Raw genomic sequence first — 27,904 nt, forward strand, 5'->3', positions numbered from 1 at the left:
TTCCCATGCTCATTTTCCTAAATTACTGTGCTAAAGCATCTATTAACTTTCACCTGCTCATTCAATCTCTATGTGAGAATAGCAGTACATTATCATTTCTTGAAAACACAATTAATGTTCATTCCAGTGTACTAATGGATCTTAATCAAATGTGTGAAGCTTTGTATCCAACACTCAAACAATGAAACTGTACCTAGCTGACTAGGGAATAAAGGATCTATTATACTGGCACTTCTGTTTGAATAAAGGTAATGCCAGAAACTTTAGAGACACCAATGGTTGTTAGCCTATTTAGAAGCTATTTAAAATCTAATAATCAGCAGCCCATAACATTGAAGATGTATAAATTCATACAGAAACGTAATTGAATGCATGGGTTCAGAAAAGAAATTATGCTCAAGTCCAGAGTCTAAGATGCTTTTTAAAGCATATTCCTTTTGAGAGTCTATTGAGGAAGTGAATACAATGGGGCTGAACAGAAAAGAATGAGGAAAAACTGTTTTCCCTCTCCTTGCTAATGCCTCTCATGGGAAGGCTCTTTTCTAGTCTGGTTTATTTAGCAACCAGCTGGGAGCGCTGAATAGAAGTGGAGGTGGAACCTCTTTGGGGTTCCTTATGCCAAAAATCTGTACCTGATGCCTGTCACTGTGCCAGAAAGACATCTCCAGAGCAGAGCTCCCAGATTTATAGGAGTGACTCCAATGGATGCATTTCCTCCTTGATATATAGCTGAAAGACTTAAGTATTTCTCTGGAAGGGTGTAAATTTGCACTGAATTCTCACATTAAGACATTACTTACATTAATGAAATCTTGAGGAAGAGGGTAAATAGAGAGGCTATGGAAATAATTTTGAAGCCGATATTCATAGTGATTAAGCAATTCTCTGAGGTTTTGATCCTTCAAAGAGGAATGAACATAAACTTTAAATCTGCGACTTGTCACACTGAAGAAAGTTCTGTGGCTGCAAGTGACATTGCTTTTATGTTAACAATGATCATAGCTAAAGTTAGACTGCGATCATTTTTAAGCTTGGATGTGCAGATTTCTTAATTTCTCATAAAAAGCCTAGATTTGCTATATATTTGAGATGACAGAGCTAAGCCAGTTGTCTGAGGCTGTTGTACACTGAAATTGTTTTTCACTCTTGACAGTTGGTTAACACAGCAAGTTCCCCAGCCAGCTGACCAGCTGAAGGTTGAGAGAAATGCCATGTTTAAAGCGCTTCTTTTTACTTGTCTTTGTGCAATGTGAAGAAAAAAAATTTTAGCCCCCATCCCAAGGTCCCATTGGTTATATTTGCACATCTGCATTTAAAGAAAATAAAATATCCCTGGTGAATGACTTCTTTTCAGAATAAAGGAAGGAGATTGCACAAGAGAAACTATTATATTGCAGAGATCTCTCTGGAGCATGAGATGTTGGGACTGGAGCACAAAATGTCATTTGAGAGCCATAAGAGCTCACTCTACTAACGGTTCAGCTCAGAGTATAGTGCTCCTATCCTTTTTATTCACTCAGCTGAATTTATCACTATGACCCATAAAACAGTTATCAGCACCTACAGGGCAAAGACACCCTGGATTCAGCTGGTACTTACCCCACTTGCATGCTTAAGCCGAGATCTGTAAAGGTGTGTCTCCTCTCTTGCCACTCACAGGGAACCTGCCGGGGCTTAGCTGCTCTGCTACATCGTGAAGACTATGCAGTCAAGAAGGACATTATGGGATCATGCCCTTATTTCAGCATTTTGGACACATCTCTGCAGGGGAGAGTAAAAGGCTGTATTTCACAGCTATGATATCATTCTTGTAAGCTATATTTCAGCATGAGCCACTATAAAACCTTTCCCATGACATCAGAGCTGTGAAATATAGCTGACTTCAAGTGCAGAAAATTCCCCTGCAGGAATAATTGTTTCCTGGCAATTGGCATTTGAAGGACTGATCCTTTAAAAGGCTGGCACAAATCCTGTCTAGGTAATGCTGCTCCAGGCAGCACTTCTCAGGAAATGTTATGTGCAGGAGTAGAGGTATGGAACCCCACCATGGGATTTGGCCATAGGGGTAATGCAATGAGCACTGGGGGAGTCTGTCAGGTGAGGATTTTCACTCCTTATGCCTCAGCAGTCCATGCAGACTTCACTAATAGCAAAATAATAGGTTTGCTCATATGCTGTGCTCCCTGCCTCAGACTCTGCCTCCCCAGTAAGGGAAGTCGCATGTGCACCGCCAGAGCTGCCGTCTAATCCATCTTTTCACATCTGCCCTCCAACACAGATCACCCTGATGATACATGCATGCTGATACATGGCAGCTCACCGAGTCTGCCACTGCTCAGGGCACTACTTAACTCACCTGGGCAGGCCCCAACCTCCCCGCAAAGCAACTTGGCAAGAAAATGGAAATCAAAAATATTGTGCGAGACACATTTTCTTCTTTCATGTCACATGAAGGAAAATGTCGATCAGAATACAGTCCACTCAGAGCCAAGGTTTGAGTGGATTTTGGCAGAGTTGTAAAGGACAAGATCCTGTGCAGGTCAGAAGGGTACAGGGGGAGGATAAGAGAGACTATAGACAAAGAGAGAGTCAAGGCCATCTCAGCTCTCTCTACACTGGTGCCTTAATCTGCTGCCCATGTCCCCCTCCAGCAACCTGCACACTAGTTTGGCACTGCTCCATCAATTGCACTGAAGGCAGTTGTTGACTACATTGTAAAGCTTAGTCATGCTGGCTTTTTCTGTTAATCCTCTGGGAAGGTCTTGTACTGGTCAGCAGCTCTGTTCTTGCTGTTCTGTGTGTACATGTTTATGTGTATGTGTGTGTACACTCGTGTCGTGTCTCTCTCACAACACTCAAAGGTGTATGTGGACACAGCTCCCATGACCTTCAGGACAGAGTTGTTTTTACCCACAGAAAGCTCACTGGCTCACAAGATCTGACTAGAAACCTTCCCTTTTCTCCAGAGGAAAGTAAACTTCTTCAGAATTAATTGTGCCTTTTCCATTTTCCTCTTAATGCTGAAAAACTGACTCCTTCTCACCCAGAAGTTACCCCTTAACCTCTTTTACCTTGTGAAGCAGTAAAGCAATATTATTTGAACAGTCCTGTTCCATTACCTACTATTCATATAAAAACTAAGTGGTATTTCCTTATAGAAAATTATTTACTAACAGGAACTGTAAGAGACATGAGGTTATTTTATACAATTTATTACTAACAACAACAACCACCAGAAGAGCAGCTAACTGGAGGCATTGTAGGTGTTTTAACTCTGTCAGTGTAGCTCAAAGGCTAAATTCTGTCTAATGTACACCTTTAAAAAAACCAAACATGTAGGGGGAAAAATGGTCTTTGATATAGAATATAGAATATTTGATATAGAATATGATCCAATATGACAAAAATTGTCTTTGCAATTTGGTATAGTCAGATTATCATTCCACAGTCTTTTTTTACAAATATTGAGAGATGCTGTACTGAATTTTGAGCTGGTTTCAGGATGATTCATGGGTTTTGATGAGAATACTGAATAAAACCCAAAACTTTTTCAAAGAGCATCAATGAAAAAAGAAACGAAAATAATCAAATGATCCTTCTCTCGGAGTATGGATCTGTTTGGACTAAAAATTTATCAGTGTTTATTTAGGACAGTATTTATTTAGGACAAAAATGTATGTTATGGAATGTTTCTGTCAACTAATTATAAAATGTTCCACAGCTGTTAGTTAGGCATTTTGCATGACTGGTTATCTGAGACACGTAGTATAATTTCTTCCTCCTGAATAGAAGGTTCCAGCTTTTTAAAAATAGAAGAACTGTCCACAGTATACTAGGGTACTCTATGTATAGCTTTTTGCATGTTGAAAATTATGAGGTCTTAAGAGATAATTTTGTAATTATTTTGTAGGTGCACAGGTATTTACTACTAATAGTAGGAAGCAGTAGCTAGTAAAAACCCACAGGTAGCAATGATCAGCTGGGGTTTTTTTGTATTTTTGGAAGTTATTAGTGAAAACATTTACATATATAACTAGGTATTTAAAGATCCAAAACTCGGTGCAATACTCTGGCAGTAGATAATGAGAAAAGCAAAGTGTCCATTTCCTATGCAGTAACAAACAGGTCTAGTATGTGTGAGATACTGACAAATATGCTCATTTTTTTCATCAACCTGTTTAGCTGGCCCTTTGTAAATGAAATCAAAGGTAAAACACCCTAAATATGAGGAAAAAATCCTTGAGTTATTGAAGTCCAGTCTCTTTAGCCCATAACTATAGCAACATAATGCCTCCTGGGAAGACAGTGTACACTTTTGCTAGCATTTCTTTGATGTTATAAGGTAACCTGATCAAGATCCCCAATCAAAAAGTTATCAGTTACATCCCAAAGCTCAGGCAGTAAAAAGAAAAATGCCTGATTTGCCTTTGTTGACAAAGGGAAGCAAAAGGAGGTAATGGGCACCCCCTAACATACCCTACATCCAAACATCATGACTCCTTCCTCCTACTCAATTTAGAGTCGCTCAGATTATTTGAAGGACCATTTGCAATATTTTGAATCAGAAACAGCCCAGCTTTTTGGCAATCATTGTTACTCATCTGTTTGCAGTCATGACAGTTAAGTACCTTTGGAAATGCTAAAAAAGTTGTTATTTTTCTTTTCAGAGCTCCTTTGAGACTGCAAAGACTATTTAAAGAAGGAAGACGGCATGACATTGGATTCAGTGCAGTAAAGTAGGTTAGTCTGAGAACAAGACAAAAAGTCATTATTTAGACTTCCTTGTGTTGCCATGATGAGAACTTACCATTGCTTCTGGCTGCTGTTTTGGGCTAGTCAGCCCCACCAAAGCTTCTTAACTCCGTTATCCAAAAGGACTAGTGGCTTTCCAGAAAAGGAAAAGGTTTTGGTATTATCTGGAAACAGCAGGCAAGACCTCCATCGTTCCAAAAGGAGCTGGATGTGGAATCAGTTCTTTTTATTGGAGGAATACACAGGAACTGACTACCAGTATGTTGGCAAGGTAAGCTTCTTTCATACGCATCTGAGATTTGATTTTAGAAATGTTGGAAAGCCAGCAATAACAAGTAGGTAAGAACAAAGCCTGCTACAACTTTTACTTCTCTTTCCTGTGTGCCCAGCTTCCGCTGGTTACCTTTCAGCAGAAAGGTTAGTATGCTTCAGCTGCAAATTGTAATCAACAAGAAGACGTTCCTCATTTAACCAGGAAGTTTCATGGCAAATCATTCACAATTCTGGTTAAAGATCTTCATTTTTATTTTTTTGTCTGGAAGTAATGCACCTTAATTATAGGCCAGATTTTTAGCTTTAAAATGTAATATGTATTTTCCCTCATGCTCGATAAAAATGAGAAGAGGTTTTGGTCTAAGTTAGGATTCACAGTACCCACATTTTTGGTGAGGATTCTCTCTACCCAGCAAAGGCGATTTGTTTCTCTTTTTATTCTGCACTGCACACAACAGTGCTGCAGCCATTTTCTGGTGAGGTTTCGTGGTTTCGCTAAGGACTCTGTGACATGACCTTCATACCACAGGCTATGCTATTACAAACCACGGTTGAAGCACACTGTGTGTATACACTACGAAGCAACAGGCAGCTGAAAATTTCTGATCTCAAAGCATGCTGACAGTTAGAACAGGGTCTGTAAAACATTATTTAAAAAAGAAAAATCACAGCTTAATGCTGAGAATGTCCACCTCCCTGAGCAATAGACCCCGTGTAGGTAAGAACCTTTATCTGAACTTCAGAGCTAGTGCACCTGTGGTAAGAGTCTAGAGAGAGTCTATACTGCCGAAGGTGCCGTACTCTATAGGAATCTGTCTTGCAAAATGCAGAAATTATGCTACTGATGATGACATTCAGGCAGAAACAATACAGCTTGGTTTTCCAAACTAAAATGGAGTTGTGTCTGATGTAGTTTGATCTCTCAAGCCTCTTAGCAAAGGCTGCAGATCACAGTGGTTTGACATTTTATCTCCCTCTGCAAGTTTCTGAGCATTCCCATGAGAGATGGTGGCTTCTTTACTTGCCTGCCAGTCAGCTGTCAGTCAAAGTTGGATGCCACACTCCTTTCCTCCTAAATGGCTGCAAGGCATGATTCAAATGAAGAGCTACTCAGCTAGTGTAATATTCATAGAGCTCCAACCAGGATAATCAGCATTCATGAAGGGTACCATTGAGCCCAATCTACAGGAAAAGGCCAAAGGCAGAGAGTCCTCAGAGAGGGGAAGTAGAGAAGGAAGATAAGAGGGTAAGAAAAAAAGCCAGAAGAGAGTAAGAGGAAAGAACTAGAAAGACAGAGGTGTAAAGAATGGAGACTTTACAAAGAGGAATCAAGATGGAAAGGAGGGGAAAATGACATGAAATGACAGGTAGAGAATAGGAGAAAAAGTTTACCCAAAAAGAGCAAAAACAAAACCAGAAGATGAGACAGCAAAGGGGAAAAAAACCCCAACAGGTAAGAAACCTTCAGTAAAGGAGAAAGGAAAACCAATGGAAAGACAGCAGTCCTCCACACACTCTCCTGTTTCATAGTCTACTGAGGGAGTGATCAGGGTAATGGGGATCTCTTTCTCCAAAGATAAAGCATGTGGTCCTTGGCCAAGTCCTGCAGTCTGTCATTTTCACGGTGAATTCTGACATTAAAGCCTGCTCAGCTCCCATTCTCTCCACTGCAGAATTAGAGTAGAGCTATTGACTTCAGGGGGGACTGATGGAGGAGTGAATATTCCTACAGGATGATTTTGCTGAGAGACAGCTTAAAAATGGTCTACCTGGACCAGAAAGCCAAGAAAGTTTGAACAGGAAAAAAATGTAGATCTTATTTTTTTAAAGTTGTTCTTCCACCTCTTTGTACTTAAATACACTTACTGTTTCAAAGCATAGAAACAACACATAATGTATAAATGTCATTGATTCTGTGTTCCTCAGCTATTCACATGTGGCCTTTCACACATCTTTCAAATGCCAGAACTGCTTACACCCTTGTAATCGAACAATTAGCCACAAGGCATGGAAAAACAGCCATTTATTTTTAAAGTTGGGTATTACTGTGAGGATAAATGATAGAAACAGCTAAATTTCTCCAAATTGAGGTAACCAGGCAATTTAACTGAGCAATTAAACTTGATTGGTGTGGGCAAATGAGGATAATGAACATTTTTATGAAGCTTTTTTTTTCAGAGGACTAAATGTTAACCTTAAATATGGACTTAAAAATAGTAGGAATGTAAAGAAGAAATGTGAACATCAAAATCTCTTAAAACAACAACAATATATATATGTAAAGGGGACTTGTGCTTATGTCTTACTATGTAAGCAGTCAGACCTGGATCTTCTGGGCTATTTTGTGTTTAGTGGTTAAAGCTGGTGGACATTAACATCATTAAAAAAAAAAAGATTCCATATAAGCTACAAAAACCATCTTTTTGTTGAGCTGGTTTTACTTTTGCCTTTTCATTTTTTTTAACATCTGTTTAATCCAAACATCCACGTAAAAATTCGAGATATAGGAAGTTTGTCGTGAAAGATTTTAACAAATGGCATTAATTCTATGAACTACCCAAATTACAGTTGTAAAATCCTGTAACTGGTTATACTACTATTTTCATCATAGTAGTTTAAGAGAGAAGGGAAAGAACAGTGAGAGGGAATGCATTCATTATGAATTTTATTCATAATAAAAAAGAAAGGTAATCGCTCTGAAGAACAGAGCTCAAGGCAGTACTGAAGACAATGCTGAATCCAAGTCACAGACCAGGGCACTGTTGTGCTCCATACTCTGTATACTCTTTATCCACTGAACCCCAAGCTTTACATCTTTTAGGAGTTAATTACCCAAGCACATATAAAACAAACTAGCCCTTTTTTTTGGTACCCATGGGTACTGTCAGCTGTTAAAAAGTGCTCCCCAGTTTTTTATGCTAGAGACTTTATTGTCAGCCCAAATACGCAGCTGTATCACACTGGACAAGGATACCTGGCTGCCAAAAAGAAGCTCACAGTGTTATAAATACAAGTTGATTGTATGCTGTAGCTCTGACACCAGACTCATTGTTTTATTACCCATTCTTGTATTCCTGAATGTCATTCCTGTATTTTTGTGAAATAAACTCTTTTAAAAAGAATCGAAATTCATGCCTACAGTCACTGTAGCTTCAGACTTAATAATGAGGAACTTGAAGAAAAGTTCTAGACTGGAATTATTCATTGCACTGCTGAATAACTTGTGAACTACAGCTATGCATTGAAGTATGACTGATGGGCACAGTGACATTTTAACCTGAAGATATCTTTTCTTCCGGTTCAGAAATTATGGCACTTGGCAGGGACTCAATCCTAAAATAAAATAAAAGAATTACATGAACATCAAAGTAGAGAAGTGTCTAGCTCTACTGCCTTGCCAAAATTTGCAGCATTTGAGTTGGGTTTTAAAAGTGATCTAGTTGTACCACTGGCTGCTTAGTACAATTTTATAGAGGTGGGGTGAATGCATCTTTAAATCACAGGTAAACAGTGAAGTGGTAGTGCAGCTGTATATAGAAATATATGCTACATTCCCTAGAGATCTACAGATATTCCAGGGAAAAAAAGTGAAAAAATCTGCCCTGTTCCAAGATTATACTCAAAGGTATAGTTACTATTTGTACGCACTTGACAGCTTTTCATGGATACATAAAATCCATGAACTGGCATTCACCATTGAGGTTAGAGCACAAATCTAGAAATCATTGTTATATAAAGGGACAGGATGCCACTTTCTTTAGGACTGAGGAAAGATCTGAACAAGTCTTAAATCTTACTCATTAATCCAGAAACAGCTTCTGGCATCCTGCAATGGAAAGGACCAGCTTGCTTTCCTGGTAACAACAGGCACAACTGTGGAACAGTTTTGTAACACTCTCTCTGTCTGGCACTAAGAGGAAACTTTCAGACATACTTTTCATTTTTGCTGTGTCTTACTGATGTTCATATAGTTAAAGCATAATGCTCGCCTGGAAGCTATCTGATGTTACTACCTGTACAACCCATCATAAACAATGAACCTCTGCTGACAACTCCATTTTTCAAGGAAGATAAAGTCAAAGTCCTGCTGGTATGTGGCTTGGCAAAGCAAAAAGGATACTGTGTTACTGTAGGCAAACTCAGAATCCTTTTGTTTTGTGTTGAAAGAGTTACTGTTAAAGATAAATTCCCCTCCATCAAGAATAGTTTAAGGTACTGTTGATCCTGCTTTGGAGGAGAAGGGGATCAACTAAATGTTATCACAGTATAGTTTCAGTACTGTTTCTCTGTCTTTTGTCTGATTTTACTTCTGGATACAATTATTCTGAAGGCAAGCAGAGCAGCGTATTTCACCAGAAGCAAATCAAACAAAAGACAGAATCTCTCCAAGCCATTGCAAGTAAAGGGAGTAAGCAACGTATTTAGTTAAAAATATCTGGCTGTGAGCACACACAATGGGCTATTTAAACAAAGAAATTAATTGTCATGTAATACAGTCCATGTAATACAGCCTATGCCTTTTCAGCATGTGAGGTAGTAATGGGTCACATTACTCCAGCGGTTAAAAGGTATCATATCTTAATTGGATGGCACGATAACTATCAAGAAAAATCTTCACTTTCTCTCAGATCTTTAGTATGCTAGTATTCTGTTCTTACCTTCAAAATTTTTGTTCCCCCAAAAAAGCAAGATGTGAAAAGTCAAACCAAAATGACTCCCTGTCTGCACTTTTAACATTCTTTATGCAGTTCAGCTGGGAAACACTTGCTCAGTGTTTGTTTTTGTTGCCTTGCAGCTCGCACTATGATACGTGCCTGATGCCTTCAGTTTCCTGTTCCAAACACAGTGATTATTTGTTACCTTTATGAGGCCTAAAGTTAAAAGTTACCCTTGTAACATCTATTTATTCAGGGAGCATACTCAAAGCAATTTTCAGTTTGTTTTTGATGCTCAGAATATCCTGTCTCATGGTCTAGATTCTGCATTCTGTATTGAGAACTGGCAGCCCAAGAGCCAATCTCAGAACGACCTCTCAGTCCTGAACAATTCCTGGGCTTGCAGTGGCTCACAGCAAAACTGCAGTCAACTATCAGTCAGCCCTATGTTGCATAGGTCAATCTGAGCTTCTCTGTGGCTTGCAGCACTGCCCACAGTGTATGTAAAACTCTGGGCTACATCCCTGTCTCTGGCAAGTCCTCAACGGTCTTTTTCCACAGCTAAAGATGCACATGAAATTTGAGTTTACGTTGTGCCTCTCAGAGGACCACCACACCCTTTACTACACAGAAGGATGAAGACTTAAGTTTTACACCTTTCCGGATTTGAGCTCCCTTGAGCCCTTCATCTCTGTGAGAGTACTGTGGTCCCTGGGGGGCACTAATTGCCATCTGCACCACTCTGCAGGGGAACTTCCCTCTTAGCAGGACATAGGGGTTTTATGGGCCATTTATGGCACTCCTACTCATGCTACTGACAAGAAAGTCACAGGGTCCTTTATGGGTAACAATATGAGTTAATTACAGTGGTATGTTTACCTCTGTGATAAAAGAAGCATTAAGACCAACCTTTTACACATGACAAAACTGATGTATAGGGAGGTTAAATGACCTTCTGCACAGCTAAAAGTCAGAAATTTAAAAACTGAGATTGAAAAAAAAATCAGAGTTCTTCTTCCCTTCCCCCCCCCTCAGTTTATATGATTAGATCACTTGCCTCCCACTTCAGTAGGCTGAATACTTGTCATTCTCTTAAAAGGTAGAACAAATGCTGTGGTGCATCTGCACTTCCTTTGTTCCTCATCCATCAGTCATATTTTATGTTCCACCACTTGACTTTCCCAAGTGCCCTTCATTTCTGTATTGAATTGCACACACATACACGCACTTGTCTTATATTCCTCTTTGAAAGATTTACTGGCACTGATAGAAGTTCTCTGTACTGTCGGTCTCTGCGGAATAGAGATAACTCTGTAATGAGGGACAGTTGGGAGGTTACAGGCCCAGGACAACAATCCAAAAACAGCTTGCAGATTTTAAACCATCATATGGAAGCTAAGAAAGGAGATAATGAGCAATGGGTGGAGTGGGCAAGGATGTTATTCAGAAAATGACAAGGCAGGAAATATAGCACGGTTAATGTTTACGATCACCATAATTGTGAATCTACTTGGCATCATCCTTGTATCCAGATATATTATACAATATAAGAGCCTTACAACCATCTGTTTCAAACATACCACATTATCTACATAAAGGCACATGGTAGTACTTACAGTGTAATGATACCTAACCTCCTCCTCTTCTTCCCATTCCACCTAGAGAAGCAAGCAAATCCTACGACCCTCAAAGCAATATTTCTGTTAATTCTTATTTTTCATTTTTGTGTCCCAAATGAAACAATTTTGTTTTCCACAGCTAGTGACCCACTCATACCAGTCCTTACATTTTGGGTCATATCTTTTCACAGATTATCCTGTTCTACTCTTTTTAGCAATCTGCATATCATCCTGAATTGTGTGCCCCTAGGCTTCTAGATATAGAAAAACTGCTGAACATATTAATCTTCCTCTCCAAGGAGACAGTGTATGTAAAGTTCATGCTTTATTATGAGTTACTTTTTGGAGCTGCAATTACTATTTTCTTATTTGTTTGTATGGAACATAGTTCTCACTATGAAGCTGCAACATCATGAATATAGATCTTGAAGGCTGGCAACAGCTAAAAAAAAAAATCCCTCTTTCTGGCCTAAGACAACCATTGTTACTCCACCATTTTTTGTTTACAGTTTACTTATTGAAAATAGTAAACCATAAAGCTTAAAGAAATCTCTTTATTAAATTAAGCATATTATCGGTGACTCCCTTTTCTTTTGCTGCCATTTCCCTCATTGGTGAATATAGGTTCACAGTGGGGCAGCAGCGGACTGGGAGCTGTGGCCAACCAGTGTAACATTTCAAAACACAAACTGAAAATGTGTTGTGATGTGAACACCTATTGTTGATCCGTATGTGCTAATGCAGACTGTGGCTTGCTTTCACCATTAATGGGGTGAAACAAACCTCAGCATGCACTTGCAAGTACTTCAGGATTCAGTGAAGCTTGTAGTTATCATGAAAGTCTGAGATGGCAGATGAAGGAAAGGGAAGAATTGCCCTCGGGAAGGAATGGAGAAGGAATGGAGAAGGAAAAAGTATCAATCCTTTCTCTCTTTTCTTCTAATTTAAAAAAAAAAAAACCAACAAAAAAAAAAAGAGAAAACCAAAGGTTGTAAAGAAATAAAATACTGAGTGAGCTGGGAGTTAACAACTTAAAGGAGAAGGGGGAAACAGATCAGCCAATGTTTGTGTTAGAACTATCATTCCCACTGTTTTCTTTACAGAGTTGTTTATTTGGAGTCATATCGTTTAATGAAGACTGCAGTCCTTCTATCCCCAACTTGCATATGCCATGTGGTACAGGGCAGGGCTCCTGAAGAGCTCAGCTGAAATGGCTTCTCTTCATGGGACTATTGTCTCTATGGCACTATTTCTTACTCTGTCTTTTTGGGAAACATTAAGTTATATTTTACCATGACATGCCTGTTGGAACAAAGATGATTTTAATGTCGTGCACAGGCTTACATAATAGAATGTTTGTCATCTTTGCCCATTCTGTATCTGCATGTTGGAAGGCAACATCGAGTTCATTCAAGTAATTTGTATAACTTACATGTTTAGCATCATGTTGTCATTAATGGAAGGTCAAGTTCTTCCTAAAAGACAACCAAACAACATAACTGTGCTTTTGGCTCTATGTCATACTTCTTCCTACCTAGCAGCCCTTACAAGCAAGCTGATCAGGACACTGGCAGAGGATTTAAAGGGCATGCAAACAGAGGTGTCAGAGCATTCATTCACAGTTCCTTTCCACTTCATGTAGTTTTACACATTTCAGGTCAGTTGCTTAAAGCACAGTTAACGCTGCTTACAGCTGCTAAAATTACTCACACAATGTCCTGTACAGCGAGGGCATAGCAGCTGACAAGGGGGTTGTGGGCAAGGAGTTAATGCCTGTGGATGAAGATTCTTGCATGTATATTCATGGTAATAGTAAACTGGTGTGAGCTTGAGCCTCATGCTACTTCTAGGTAACAAAGCCTTTCAGGATCTACGCCATTCACCTGATAAATACCTTATTTTACCTACAGAAATATTTCATGTACCATTTCCTCAACAGTTTTTAGACTGATAATATCATACCAATTATATGTGCTTCAAAATGCTTTTTTTTCATGAATACTAGATACTATATAACTGGGAGAGCATGAACACAAATATTCTCACTGAAAGAATTTCAGGTTCTCCGCTCAGAATGAACATGCATGTAACAGCTATGTTGGATCTTGAACCTGAAGTCTGGGACTGAATATCACTCCTGCCAGATAGTATAAGAGAATATTTAAGGCTAGAAGAAACACCTAGAGGCTGCCTGGTCTAACCCCTTTGTCAAAGCAGGTCCAGTTAGAACGGGTTGCTCAGAACAGTGTCTGGCCAAGTTTTATGTATTTTCAGGGACAGAGATTTCACAACTTCTTAGGGCACTTCTCTTAATGCTTATCCATCTCTCTTTTCTTTATTTTCCTTTTTTTTTTAATCTCCTAATAGCTAATCAGAATTTCCCTCATTGCAACTTGTATCTATTGCCTCTCATCCTATCACTGCCTTCTCTAGCTCTGCCTTCTCTACACCCTCCCATAAGGTAACTGTAAACAACAGTAAATCTTCCCGTCTTACTTCTAAACAAAAGCATTTCTCTCTTCTCTCCTTGTACATCAACATCCTTCAGCTCCCTATACCCTCTTGGTAACCCTTCTGTAAATTCACTGCAATATGTTAATATCTTTCTTGTACAGAGGAAGGGCAAAACTAGATGCAGTACTCCAGCTGTATTTTCACAAACTTTGAATGGAGGAGAATGATAAATTCCCTCAAGCTAACAGGCTGTACTTTTGCTAAAGCAAACCACTTGGCTTTCTTCTCAGCAAGGACACATTGCTGATTCACATCCAGTTTATTGTTTACTGAAATGCCCAGATACTGCAGTGCAAAACTGTTTTCTCTCCAGCCTGTACTGCTGCAAGGGATTATTCCAGCATAGGTGCAAGACTTTGTATTTGCCTGTGCTGAACTTCATGATGTTTTCATCAGTACCTTTCTCCAGGTTGTCAAGATCCCTTCAAATAAGAGCTCTATCTTCTCAATATTGAGAGTGCTTAACCCAACCAGACTCCATTTTTTTATGATTTGCAAACTGCTGAGGATGCATTCCATAATTCGAGTCATTAATAAAGACATCAAGCAGCATTGACACCCAGTGTTAGCTCCTGAGGAACATCACTAGTAATGTGTCACTGATCAGTCTTTATGCCCCCCTTTGAACTTGGCTATCCAGAGAATTTTCCACCCTCCTTATAATTGGACATCTTTCCTGTCCATATCTCACTGATTTGTCTGTCAGGATACTATGGGCCAAAGGCCTTGTTGAAAGTCATGCAGTATTCACTGCGCTCGTCCACTGTGCCATCCATGTTGTCATGGAAGGCAATTAGGTTAGTGAAGCATGATTTTTCCACTATTAAATCCATGTTGGTTTTTCCAAATCACCTTTTCCTTCATGTACCTGAATATAGCTTCCAAGCAGATTTGCTTTATAACCCATGCTGGAACTGAGATATAGCTGTCCAGTCTCTAGTTCCCAGGTTCTTCTTCTTGCCCTGCTTTAGAATTGGTGTGACTTTACCTATTTTCAGAATGTAAGAACCTTCCCCAAAGACTATGAATTGTCAGACAGTATAGGAAGAAACATTTCATCACTGTCACTGTCTTTAGATGCATCCGATGTTTTCTTATGGAACCGAGTGTGTCCAATTTACCTAAAAGGCACCTGATTTATTGTTTTGTGTCTGCTGTGGATAATGCTTCACTTTACCAGAATTTTCTGCTAGGCTTAAGGCACTTTGGGGCCTGTGGGCAAATTGCAGTTCCATATCCCTAAGCAATTCTTCTTTTTTCATGACTAATGGGTCCAACATAACACATCCTCTGGTCAACTGATCAATCACCATGGTGAAGAAGTTGTCTTAGGACATTCTGCAGAAAGCTGGGTTGCTTGCACACAGACATATTGCCCTTCCAGCAAACATCAGAATGATTAAAGTCCCCCATGAGTATTATGGCCTGCAGTCACAGGGTTTCCTCCATCTGTCTAAAGAAGGCTTCATCTACTTCATCTCTTTGAGCAGACAGTCTGTGGCAGAGGAGGTGTCTTGTATTGGCCTGTCCTCTTACCCACAAGATCTCAACTGATTTATCATCTGTTCCAAAGCAAAGCTCCATCTACATGAGCTAATGGTTTGCTAATCCACCTCCTTGCCTTCCTGACCTGACCCTTATAAAAGACCTGTCCTTCTGCTGCAGCATTCATGTCCCTTCACAGCCTCACTAATGCAGTTTGAGGAATACTTATGTGAAAGAAGAATCCGCTCAATGCCAGACTTGGCTAAAGTTTACATTTCCCTAGTTGGGCAGTCTTCTTCAAGAGGGTCCTGTTGAAAGTTAAATGTGTGGGCTTTTAGATTGCATCCACTCTCTCACAAATCCTTGATTGTCTGTTTACACGATGGAAAATTTTTTTTTAGAAACAAAGTCTGGGAACATGAGAGAATGGAGATATTTTTCCTTTCCCCAGCTTCTGAACTGTAGAACTAGATGATATGGGCATACAAATAGATTAAAGACTCAACTAAACCTGTGGATATGAATTAATTTTCTTTTTGTTTGAGTCTTCATTTAAATCTGAATGCTGGTTCTCATTTGTTTTAGTGTTTGTCTATATCCTCCCTTCTCCATCCTCCTACTTTCCTCACTGACACACACACTTATATAGCATATAAAATTCATACACACATTTCAGTGTTTGATTGTCAGCATCAAGCACTCAGAATATCAAAGGGTCACCTTTGTCAGTAAGCAAAGGATGAGCATTTGCTTTCAAGCGCATCCATCAGGGGAGTAGTCAGAACCTGTTACTTGTCGAAGAAGCCTAATGTTTTATTCAACTATATCCCAGTAAAAACATTTCTGGCCAAGGGTTTTTTTGTTTTGTTTTGTTTTTTAGTTCATCTTTAAGATAGATTCTCCCCTACCCCCACAGGAGAATAGAGGTTTTCCCTGACTTAGAAAGGTACATGCTCATATGCCTTAATTAAGGTGCTGTATTTGCTTACTATTTAATTGAGGCATTTTTGAAAGTTCAGTACTTCAAAGAAAACATTTTGTCAGTGATTAAATAGGTAATTCTGACCACTGATAAAGAGTAATCAACTGTCCCTGGGTAAATTCACAGAGAAATTAAAGACAAACATATAATACAGAATGATTCCACTAAGTATATACCTCATGTAATTTTGAGACTAAGGCACATATACTAAACCAAATTATTAATTGTAGAAGTGCATGTTTGCTGAATGTACTCTTTTTTGAAAAAAAATATTTTCTCCTAATCTCAGCAGAATACCTGCTGTCATCTTCTACAATGGGAGTTTCCTTTTTTAATTGACCAATTCAGTACAGGACAGAAGTCCCATTATAGTCAGTTGAAGGATATCAGGATATTAAAATTAATTTCCCTCTGAATTGGAAAAAAGCTGTCAAGAAAGTTGATGCTCTTGAATTGTAGGCACAATTCTAATTGAAAAATGGGTGTTTAGGCATGCATCCCTTTAGGGACTCATTTTGTTCCCATTGAACATCATTACAAGTCAGGTACTTAATTTTCCTTAACCCCACATATGAAAGCACATATATTCATTTTCATGGATTTTTTTAAGATACCTCAAAATGTTACTTGAGCTAATATAGCCAGCCCCAGAGTGCAGAAACTTCCTTATCTACCCCATCCAAACCTGTGGTGACAGTAACCTTCAGCTCTTGGATAATAACAAAAACCTGAGAACAATTAGGTCTTCTACCTTTGCAGCTGCATTAAGAATAGATCATCCCCCAAACCTTTAAATGCAGCAGGCAGCGGCAAAGCCACAGTGTTGCTAATCTTGATTCCGGTTAAATGGTCCTCCTTCCTTCCACAAACTAACACAGAACGAATTACACCCAAGGCTCTCAAATCATGTTATAATCACTACGTACAGAACTGGACGTTATTAACAACCCACATTTTACTGCAGGGAGAATGTAGAAGCATCAAATAGTGATCTAAGATCAGACAGGAAGACTGTGACAAAGACAGTACTAAAACCTGCCAGTCCTGTATTTGCAGCTACAAGCCTATCTTTCCCTTGCATATCTCATGTTTTTGTCAGAGATAATCTTAAAAGTGCTTCACTCCTTGTTTGTATTTTTTTCTGTATACCAAAAAAATCATCAGTGATGCCTCAAACTAAGTTTCCCATCTAGTCTTTCAGACTCACACTTGAATTCAATGACTGACTTTTCAGTTAAGGTGATAGATTTGCAGTGATGGGAAGTCTGTCTCCTAAACCAAAATGACTTGTGTGGCTCCTTCAGGAATTCAAAGGCTTGAATTTTCATTCCTGATCACTAAAATGTATACACTAGATAGGAAAATAATTTTTTAATCTATTCTAATCTTCTGCTCAGCTATTCATGTAAGAGAGGTTTTAGTACCTGAGCTAGGATGTGACAAGTGTGGTGTTGGCTAAGTCCTTTATGCTTTTTAGTAGGTGAATGCTAATGTCTCCACAAAAACAAATTCTCATGTCTACCAGGTACTGTTTCTACCACACAGTTTGAAAACACTGGCAAAAAGAAACGATGGTCGATATGACAAAGAAATGCCAGATGCTTAAATAGATGCACCTAAAGCATAAAACAGGGGGTTTAAACTGCCTTGGCTTTCCCTCAGAGAAGAACTAGATCTCCATGCTTTTGTGAGGGTAATTGCAGAAGTCTGTACAATTCTCTATTGTTACCATCACTACAGTTTAGCTGGAGAGGGCTCTTTGATCTTTCAAAGGCATAATGAAACCCAACTGCTGTAAGTATAACTGGGAAAATTCAGTACACAGCCATGGATTTTTTTTTTAAGTGAGAGGTCAGTTATTACTCAGAGTCAGAATTGTTTTGAGCTCCTTAGAGTCTGAAAGGAAAACTGTCTTTCTTAGTGTTATACAGTAGTTCAAAGAAAAGCAAGAAGTTTGATAAAAGTACATGAAACTCAAGAACCCATATGTATAGAGATCTGACTTGATACCACAGTCTCTTGTGCCTTATAAATTAAAGACCTGTTTGTAAAGGCAAACTTTGTAAATTCCTGCTGTAATTGGGCTTAGAGATAATAGGAAAAGGAACAAATAAAACTGCATTACTACAGAAGTAATAAGCAGCACTCAGCTCAGGAGAACATGAGGTACCTTTACCTAGTTTGCAGCTTTGCCAAATGTCCATTAAGATCTGATAATAAGTTGCCCCTAGAAAGAAGGGCCATCAGAATAAAGTACCTAGCTATTTTGGTGTACTGCAGTGCAGGACAAAAGCTCTTGTGCCATTGTCCCTGTTTAATCACAGTGAAGAGCAGAAGCATCTGGGGAACCAAAGAGGGAAAAGAGTTGAGAGGCCCGAGGCAATGTTGAAAGGATTGACACGTTCCAATTGATTTTTTGCAAAGCTGATTAGCTGTGGCTACATGTTTGCACTTCAGGTTAGAAACCCCATTTGTGATTTTGAAGGGTGTGTAATAACTGTGTGAGTCACCAGAGTATAGGTGTTTATTCTTAGCTTCATACATTTAAAGCAGGTTCTTTGGGCAGCCTATTCTGTAAACCAAGGATCCCAACATCAGCCAAACTGTTGTCTCTGTCTGTCTCAGGCCATGTGGCCTAACACATGGCCCTCACAAATTGAGAATAAAAGGAGCCTTCCAGCCTGCCTGGACCTTCCAGCCTGCATGAAGGGTGTGAGTCTGAGGTTCCACAGTGAGAAAACAAGTTGCCTCTTATCCCTGATCTAATGACAAACTCTTATTCCATTGTCCCTTATACTTTATTTCTCAGTCTTTCTTTTTTTCTCTTCAGCACTCTATATTCTTATTATAGTGCCTTTTCTATGTTCTGTTTGTTTTGAAATCAAATGCCACTCTTTTTTTTATATTCAGTTTGCCTTTTGAGTACTGGGTTGCTTCTGAATCTTGAAATATGCTTAGTGCCTTTTGGTCCATTCATTTTCTGAAATTGTTCATCAGCACAAAACTGATTTTAGCCTCTCTTAGTGTCATTCATTTACAGGGAACGGCTTGGCACTGCTACTTTTGAGAATGAATGAGTAAGTTCACTGACATTTTTTATACTCTCAAGAAACAGAAAGATAGCATCACCCTGATGTTTTTCTCTAGATTTTTTTTTGGTAATTTCTCTTTTAGTTCTTGATATCAGGACAATATTTTTTGTAGATCTTATTCCTGTTACTGAACACTTCTATCTGACATACAGCTTTTTCCCTGTTTGCAGTGGCTGCAAGTTAAGCTATTTTTGTGTATGTGTAAAAGCCAGTACTTAGGTTAAAGGGGGCCCATAAAGGGTATTGTTATACACTGAGGTGGTTGTCTTAAGAAAGCATTTAATGTATATTTTAATAGTCCAAGTATCGGATTCCTATATCTTTTATTTTTTTATTATTATTTCAATATTTACTGAGTTTTTCTGCTAATTTGTCAGTTTGCATGCAACCATGGCTGATAAGAGTTTTCTTAAATGAAGTATCTTGCAGATATTTTCTTTCTATAAAAACACAGCCTTTTATGTATTATTATATTAATGGAATTCCACAGCTGAATAAGCTAGGTATTAAAGTATTCCTGTTTTTGCTCTACTAATTCTTAAGGACCAAGAAAGTAAGCATAATCAGACAGACGTAGTATATTTTTCAATAACTCCAAAGAAACCAACACCGCAAAATGCAGAAATCTTCTGTAACCTCAGTAATTCTTCAGTGCTCTGTTTCATTATTTTTTACAGATTTAATATTTTGTTTCAGGGGTTGGACTCAGTGACCTTAATGGGTCCCTTTCGATTCTGCATATTCTATGATTCTTGATTTCAGTCCTTAATCTTATTCTATATTGCTGATAAGAATATATTACAGTAAGAAAAGGGCGATGTTAGAAATGGAAGGAATAGAAACAGGAAAAAATGCAATGTTCATGACATAGGAGTTATTAAGAAAAGAATCTAATACACAATGCGTGATCATAAAATGGAAGAAGAAGGAGAAGGAGAAAAAAACACCTGAGTATTTTGGTCAGGAAGAACTAGTTAGATAAAGCAATGAAAATGGCAAATGTTTTCACTCATTTCTAACTCAGATAGGAAAATATTAACATTGTTGTCTTTAGACCTAAGTCCATTTGTACAGAAGGAAGGCCAATTGAAATGCAGCAATTACAGAAAATCAGCTAGGAGCATTAGCCCTTCACATCGGCCTTTTCTTCACTGGCTCTTTTTGGAATCCACTTGACTTGAAAACAAGAGACTGAGGTTGTAAACAGAATTCCAGCTGAAGACTCAGAAGTGCCTATTTTGCAAGCAAAGACTGTAGCCTAGCAAGAAAGATAACAAGACCATATGGAATTATTATCTATAAATGCAGGATGAGGAAGAATGTATGTATGTGGGAGGAGGTTCTTAAAACAGAAAAAATAATGCAAAAACAGCACATCTATTTTGGGAAACAAGCGTATTTCTAGTCACCAGAGCATCTATTTCTTGAAATAGGAACTGTGTACCTGTTGCACTTTTTTCATCACTAGGCATGGTGAGAGACAAGCAAGTTAAAACTACGTTAACAAACTCAAACACTCAGGAATCAGCCACACTGAGCCATATTCAGATTTATTGTATAGTGTAAGAACTATACTTACTTGTAGTAAACCGATCACTTACTGTAGTTATCCAACTTAATTATTCTGTAAACCATGACATCTGTTACATCAAGAAAGTGATGAAAAATGAAGACTAGTGATTGCTTAAGACAGCAGATCTTGGGTTAGTTAGGAGATAAAAGAAGTGGGAACCTCCTTTAAGTGCCTGTTGGAACAATTTAAATACAGCCTCTATGTGAGAGTGCTGTTTCTGACAGCTGTTCATCAGGAATCATGGTACTGTGATCTGGTAGCGCTGGGTCTGTTTGCATTTCTATTTAATCTTGTCAAATTTTTTTTTGTTGTTTTATTTTCTTTGCAAATGCCAGTGTTTGAATCTTACTTTAAACTCTGTCTCTCAATTTTTGAGGCTATAGAATATAAAGCTTCATATAATCTTCAAATTGTTTTACATAAGAATGAAAAGGAATCATCTGTTCTAGTTTCTGTAAACACCAACAAGGTTTGGAATCACTGTAGCATCTTTCTCCCATTGTCTTCCAAATTACTTTTTAGGATCTAACCTTCTGTAACTAGCTTCAGCGATCTAGCCTCTATCCCTGTAGAGATAAATAGTCCTCTCTTCTAAATAGTTCTAAAGTCCATTAACTTACTTCACTGTCATGGTTTGAGATAGTCCCAAAATCCAATCCCCTAGTCTAAGCCCCCTCCCACATCTCAAACCTAATGTGAGATGGGTTTTTCCAGACAAAACACACCAGACTCAAAGTGGGGGAAAGGGAAATATATTACAATGACTATACAAATAAATACCATATCACATTATACACATGATCACAACTATCTCTACCATGACATATAGTATTTACAATGGATCAGATCTCCTCTCCCCTCCAAATAAAAGTCCAGGAGGGAAAGAAGGACAGATCCCTTCCAGTCTTTAAGCAGCAGCATCTTCTGAGGTAGCAGGTTTCTTTCTGTCTTCTCCACATGCAGCAGCTGATAGCTGGCTTTCTGCCAGCACTCACGAGAGAGGTATCCAAACTCTCTCTCGGCCCCATCGCCTCACAACCGAGGGGTCTTCCGTGGGCTTCGTAACCCCAGACAAGGTCGCATCACCACGTCATATCACGAAGACACAGGGGGGTCTTCGTGATGGTCTGGTATCTCTTGCAGGAGACTCAAGCTCCTTCTTGCAGGGCCTCTGTGCCCTGCCTTCAGGCTGCCACCGTGGCAGCAGTGCGAGGGGGGGAACCAAGGTCAACTCCCCCCACATTCCATCTGGCCGTCCCGGTCCAGCTCCGGGACGCTCTGAGCTTCTCAGCTCCTCTCTCTCTGGTGCTGCATGTCTAAAACTCTTCTCCTAAATAGGAGTCCATGTCCCTCTTTTCTAAGAGGGGTCTCAAGGAGTTTTGGGGAATCTGGTACAGTCTTACCCCAAACTCTGTCTCTCAGCTGCTGGCTCTCTTTCTACTCCCTTTCCAGGAGTCTTCTCTCCGGTGCTGCATGTTGTTTCTGCTGCTCCTCCAGTTCAGGTCCTTATCTCTGGCTCTCTGCCACCATTTCTCTGGTCAGTCCCGGCTGCTGCTCTGCGCCCATGGAGAAAACATCTCCCGGCATAACTACAGGCACCTAGCCCAGCTTTATGCTGTTCCAGGTCCCTGCAGCCCCCCAGTCGGGGCTGGGAGGGCCCAGAGGGCCCAAGGGGCTTAGAGCCCCTTCCTCGTGGCTCACAACATGGCCACCTCTCCTCAACAACCAAAAACTACAACTCATCTCTTCCGGTCTGGTTGTGGAATGTTTACATTTCCGCAGGAGCGTCCATTGGGCAGAATTTCAAAACTTCCAAGGGTTTCCACCCCTTGGGGTCTACCACTTTCCTTAGCCTCTGGGGGAAAACAAAGTCCAAACCACTACATTCACTTAAATTTTACAGAGGAATAAAGGTGTCAAAATCATAAATTTCATGTACAGTTTGAAGAACAGTAGCTGCATCAGGCAAATAAACCTAGATTGTGCCTTAACTGTTTGGTCAGCTGGCTGTTCCATAAATATACATATAAACTACCAGCTGCAGTCCATGCTATTTCTTCTCCAGCCAGTATGTAGGAAAAATAAGAAGTACCACCGTTTTGCAGTGATTTGAGGACAAGGGCTGGAGCAGAAAGTAAACAGCACCACACAGTGAGGTAAGGAATATGTGGAAGAGCTGGAGGCTTTGGCTCCAGGGATGAGTTAGGTAAGGAGGTTATATGGTTTGCCAAAGGATCTAGAGCTTAGCATAACTGAGGCCAGAAGAACATAGCACACATGTCCCTGGGAAATCTGTTGCTTCTGGTGATGCTGGATCTCCCTGTGGACCTTGTGGAATATCTTTTTGGAATAAAGGATCTTTTATGTCTTGAAATAAATTATTTGTATAGGTGTGTGGCAGTTTGAGCCACATTAGAAATCTGGAATCCAATTTCCAGGCTTCCCCCCACCTGGGTTTCCAACACCGGAGAGAAACTTTCAGGCCAGAGGCTTCTATAGGGGGAAGGAGAAGTATATACATTTATTTACACAAATAAATACTATACAAACTAAAGGCAACTATATATATATACTATTACACTTCTATCAGTCCTTTAAACCCTTCCCTTTAACTTTAGTCCAGGAGAAGCCTTTCAAGGCTGATAGGTAACCAGTCTCTCTCTCGTGGGAGTGTTTGGGGTCCCTGAACACTCCCCCCCAACCAACCTTCAGCTGTTTGCTGAAGTCCTTTCTCCTCACGAAGTCCAAGAAGGTAGCTTTGAGTCCTTTCTCCTCAGTCTCATGTCAGTCTCTGCAGTGTCATTCTCTCTCTCTCTCAGTCTCATACCTCAGTTCGTAGTCTGCTGCAGTGTAGTTCAGTTTACCAAGCCGAGTCAGTTTTTGGCTGCCCCTGGTCAGCTTCCGCAGGGCAACTGCTGAGCCTCTCTCTCTCTGGCCCGTCTCCAATTTCGCCTGGGATTCTTCTCCCTAGCGCCGAGCTGCTTCAAGCCCGTCCGCTTGGCTCTGCTTCAAATGCTGAGCCTCTCCTCCACTTTACAGTGGAGGGAAAGAAAAGGCCCCCCTCCACAGCTTAACTGCAGGAAGGGGGGAGAAGAGGGCTTGGCTGCAGGGCCTGCCTCTCTCCTCTTACCTCAGGTGCTGTGAGTGACGTCCCTCACAAACACTCACTCCAAATGCTGCCTCTAACTCTGGCCTAGGCAGAGTTGGGGGGCCGCAGGGCTCCCCTTCCCCCGGAGTGGGGGAAGAAGGAGCCCAGCCACCCCCTGGCCTTCTACACCTACACGCAGCAGACACCAACAGAGAGATACTGCCAACAGCTTCCTGTGCTGTGTATGTATGATTTTTAGCAGAAGCAAACAAGACAATTGGCTCTCCAGGGAACACTGCCCTGGCACCCAATCACCTCTGAGCCCCCAGCTCCCGGGAGGGGCCATCTCAAACCATGACAAGGTGTTTGCCCTGATGATGCATGAAATATTGTGTGTATATGTAGGTATATGGGACACATATATAGTGTTTTGGCGGTATTTTTTGTGCATTAGAAAGAAGCCTGTATTTAAACTCAAGCAAAATAAATATAAATACTTATTACCTAATGTGGCAAACCAGTGACATTTTCCTTTTAACACAGAGTTACCAAGTAGAATGAAAACTTTGGTGCTAATTATTTGATGATATTATCGGTGCTGATTGTTATAGTAATTGAGGGGTTGGTTGATGCTGTAGGGGTACAGACCACCAGGAGAGCCAGAGAAGAGTGCAAGATTGTTATTACTCTTACTATTACAGTATTAGCAGTCTCATTTTGAGTGCTTTGTTTTTTCTGAATGCTTTAGCATTGCACTGTGTAACCTCAAAGAGTACAAGTGGTTGAATTTGTTCATTACTAGACAGGATTCTGGTGTTTGGATATATAAAATTTGGAGCAAAATCGTGTGCTATGAATACTGCCAAGAGTAAAATGATGATTATCTTTGTTAGCTACCTACCAACTGCGTGCTTACTATTTTAATAATTGATGTCAATTTCATTATTGTGTTAGGAGACAAAAATGTGACCACAGCAACTCCAGAATATCAAATCCCTCTTATAAATACAAACAAATAATAAAATGCAAGAGACAGTTTATTTGTGAATAATTGTAGGTTGATGCTTCAATGTGTACATCCCAAGGTCAGTTGACTTTGGTCTTCGCAGAAGTTCAGTAACTGCTCTGAAATTCAGTGACTAGCATGTAATAGTCACAAAAGGAAAGGAAACTTGGTCGGTAGGGTGAATGAAAAACCATTTTACCCACCAAATTGCAAGGTATCATATATGCAATATGACATTAGTGGGAGCTAAACTGCAATTTACAACAGTCTTTCATAACCTAAAGCCACTTCCTAGATGACATTAACTGCTGTTTAAATCAGTGTTACAGAGTGAGGTAGAGGAGGAGTGTTATTTAATTCTGGAGAGAATATCCACAGCCTGCAATTTCAATTTTTTGGAATTTAATTACCACAGCTGTAAAAGTACATTTTCAGTACAATCTTGTTACAAATATCCATGCTAGAAAGCCACTTCTCTCTAGTGTATTTCATTTAAACACAAAAAAAAAGTTTATGGTTAGTCTTAACCTATTAAAACATATGGGATCTCACTTTTATCATACAATTTGCACTGCTGTTTCATACAGTTTCATCTCAAGTTGAATTTACCATAGTTAGAAAAGGGCCCTGAGGGCACCACCTAGCCCTGACTGTCCCTGCCCATCTGCCCACAGCCCAGGACCCCATGTCAGCCCCATGGGGTCAGCAGCCCCTGCCCCAGAAAGAAACACAACAACAGGGCGCGTCTCCAGCTCCCAACAGCCCTGCCCAGCCATTACCATTCCCAGGAGGCACCTGATACCCAGGACTGGGGCTGACCCAGTCACCCGGGGGTGCCCTGCTCCTGTCTGGGGCAGTGGGCAGGCCATGGGACAGGCCCTGCCATCACCCACCTGGGCAGACGCTATCCCCCATGCCATGTCAGTTTATAGTCTTATTACAAAAGCACATGAAACATCCCCTTAAATTCTTCCTATATGAATTCTCTGCTGAAGTAATTCCTGAGTGTGTAGAATGGGTCCAACTTAATTTTTAAAACCCCAGTAAAATTTTTCCGGAACGTCACTTTAAAATAAAGCAATGCTATCTAGTCACGATGAACACACATGCTGTTGATATATTCACTCCAGAAATAAATTTAAAAAAAATGTTTGTATACAAATACTTTGAGAATGGATATCACTTGCCTTTTCCTTGTTGTCGTGCTGAAGATGCCATTGCCACCACCCTTGGAGATTTTGGAGGGTGCTCCAGAGATTCTACAGGAAACAAGGCTACCCCAGATTGTAGTTAATTTGAAAAAAAAACCCAAACCGAAAAACAACCAGGTCTCATTTTAAAGTAATTAAGTATATGACAACAAGCAGAATGTCCAGTAGAAGCAACTAATGCTACAGCCCTGTGTGGTCTTTAAATGCCTCTTCCTTCTGGAGGAATGAAACCTTCCCCACATCCAGGCAAATGTATTTTAATGGCTTGGGCTGGAACATTTGGGAGAGGCAGAAGAAAGAAAAAGGCTAGAGAGTTTTTATCTGACTGTAAGTCATTAAAAGCAAACCAGATGGTTCACTTAACAGTGGTATTAAACCGAGTAAAAGTATGCCTAGGGCATAGTAAAATCTTTAATTCATCCTCAGCCTTAGCCAGTGATTGATGGACAATGTCACAAGAGTGTTCAGATTAGATTCTGAATGAATCAATTTACTATAATATTAATACAGAGCGATTGGTGATGCATTTACTTTTTATTTCATAGACTTAGTTCTTCACAATTTTGCTTACCTTTGGGGTATTGCTCAGTTCAGCCACTGATTGAAATGAATGGTATTGAGTAACACTGAGTTCCTATGGAAGTATAAAATCTGTCTTAATGTGAAGTCCTAAAATCTTTGTCTTGAGGACTGGTAATATGATACAGCCCAGATGACATGAGCTCTGTGTCCCAAACATTTTATTCTATCCCATGACTATCTGCCATGATCCTTTTATTTGACTAACTTTATGCATAGGATAATGGACCCTCTTCTGCAACACAGGTTAGTACACAGAGTGAAGCTATAATTTCATGTATTGGCTAGCATCAGCCCTGCTAAAAGCATCTGCAGTATAATTTATGCACGTACCTCATCACTTTCTTTGCAATGAGTTGTCTAGGTAGTGAAAAATAACTTCAACTTAAAGGAAAATGGGGTTGTTATTACCATTCATTTCATCCTCATAACCTCACAATGGTGTTTCTATATACAAAACCGCTGTATTTTAAAGCACATCTTGCCTCCGGGCCTTCCTTTTGGCTCAACTTGCACCATTCTTTTTGTCCTTTAGTTTTATTCCCAATTTATTTCTTTTTTAACCTGATTACAGTAGCAATTTCCCTCTTCATATAGGTCACACAAGCAAAACGTTGCTTCCAAAATAAATTTTTAAGGAAAAATAAAACAGAAGATTGGATAAAACTTTGCCTGGATAAAACTTTTCTACCAAGCAAACAGTCAAGGACAGATAATGTAATATAAAATAATAAATCTTTTTTTTTAATGTTTTCCTCATAAGTGAATGTTGCATATTTATGTATAAGAAACTTTTGCAAAGATCTGTTTGGCTTTTTTCTAATATATAAAAACTTTTTTCTGAATAAAAGGGAACAAAATCCAAACTATTTTGGCCCAGCAGTTAAGCAGTTGATGCTGATCGTGATGTGATAGAAGTCTATCCCCTTAGGGTGACAACTATCTTATTATCTCCTATCCTTTGCTGAAATCAAACAGGTTTTAGTCACACTTTTTTAGACCCTTTGTGAACCAGATTCACGAGGCCGCACATGGTGACACACTGTAAGTTTGTCGTTAGTTTGAAGAACAGGCA

The 27,904-nt window shown here is 39.7% G+C and overlaps 1 protein-coding gene across 2 annotated transcripts in view; it reads left to right on the top strand.

Annotated features, from left to right (window-relative positions):
- The window catches only part of LOC135417781 (cadherin-6), a 102,076-nt gene that overhangs the window by 46,504 nt on the left and 27,668 nt on the right, over positions 1–27,904 (top strand). For both annotated transcript variants that reach the window (XM_064662245.1, XM_064662254.1), the window contains exon 2: positions 4,668–5,023. In XM_064662245.1, the coding sequence (XP_064518315.1) occupies positions 4,793–5,023 (231 nt within the window). In that variant the 5' untranslated portion in view covers positions 4,668–4,792. The remainder of the gene's footprint in view (positions 1–4,667; positions 5,024–27,904) is intronic.

This window comes from Pseudopipra pipra, chromosome 1 (genome assembly GCF_036250125.1).
Source record: "Pseudopipra pipra isolate bDixPip1 chromosome 1, bDixPip1.hap1, whole genome shotgun sequence".
NCBI lineage: Eukaryota > Metazoa > Chordata > Aves > Passeriformes > Pipridae > Pseudopipra > Pseudopipra pipra.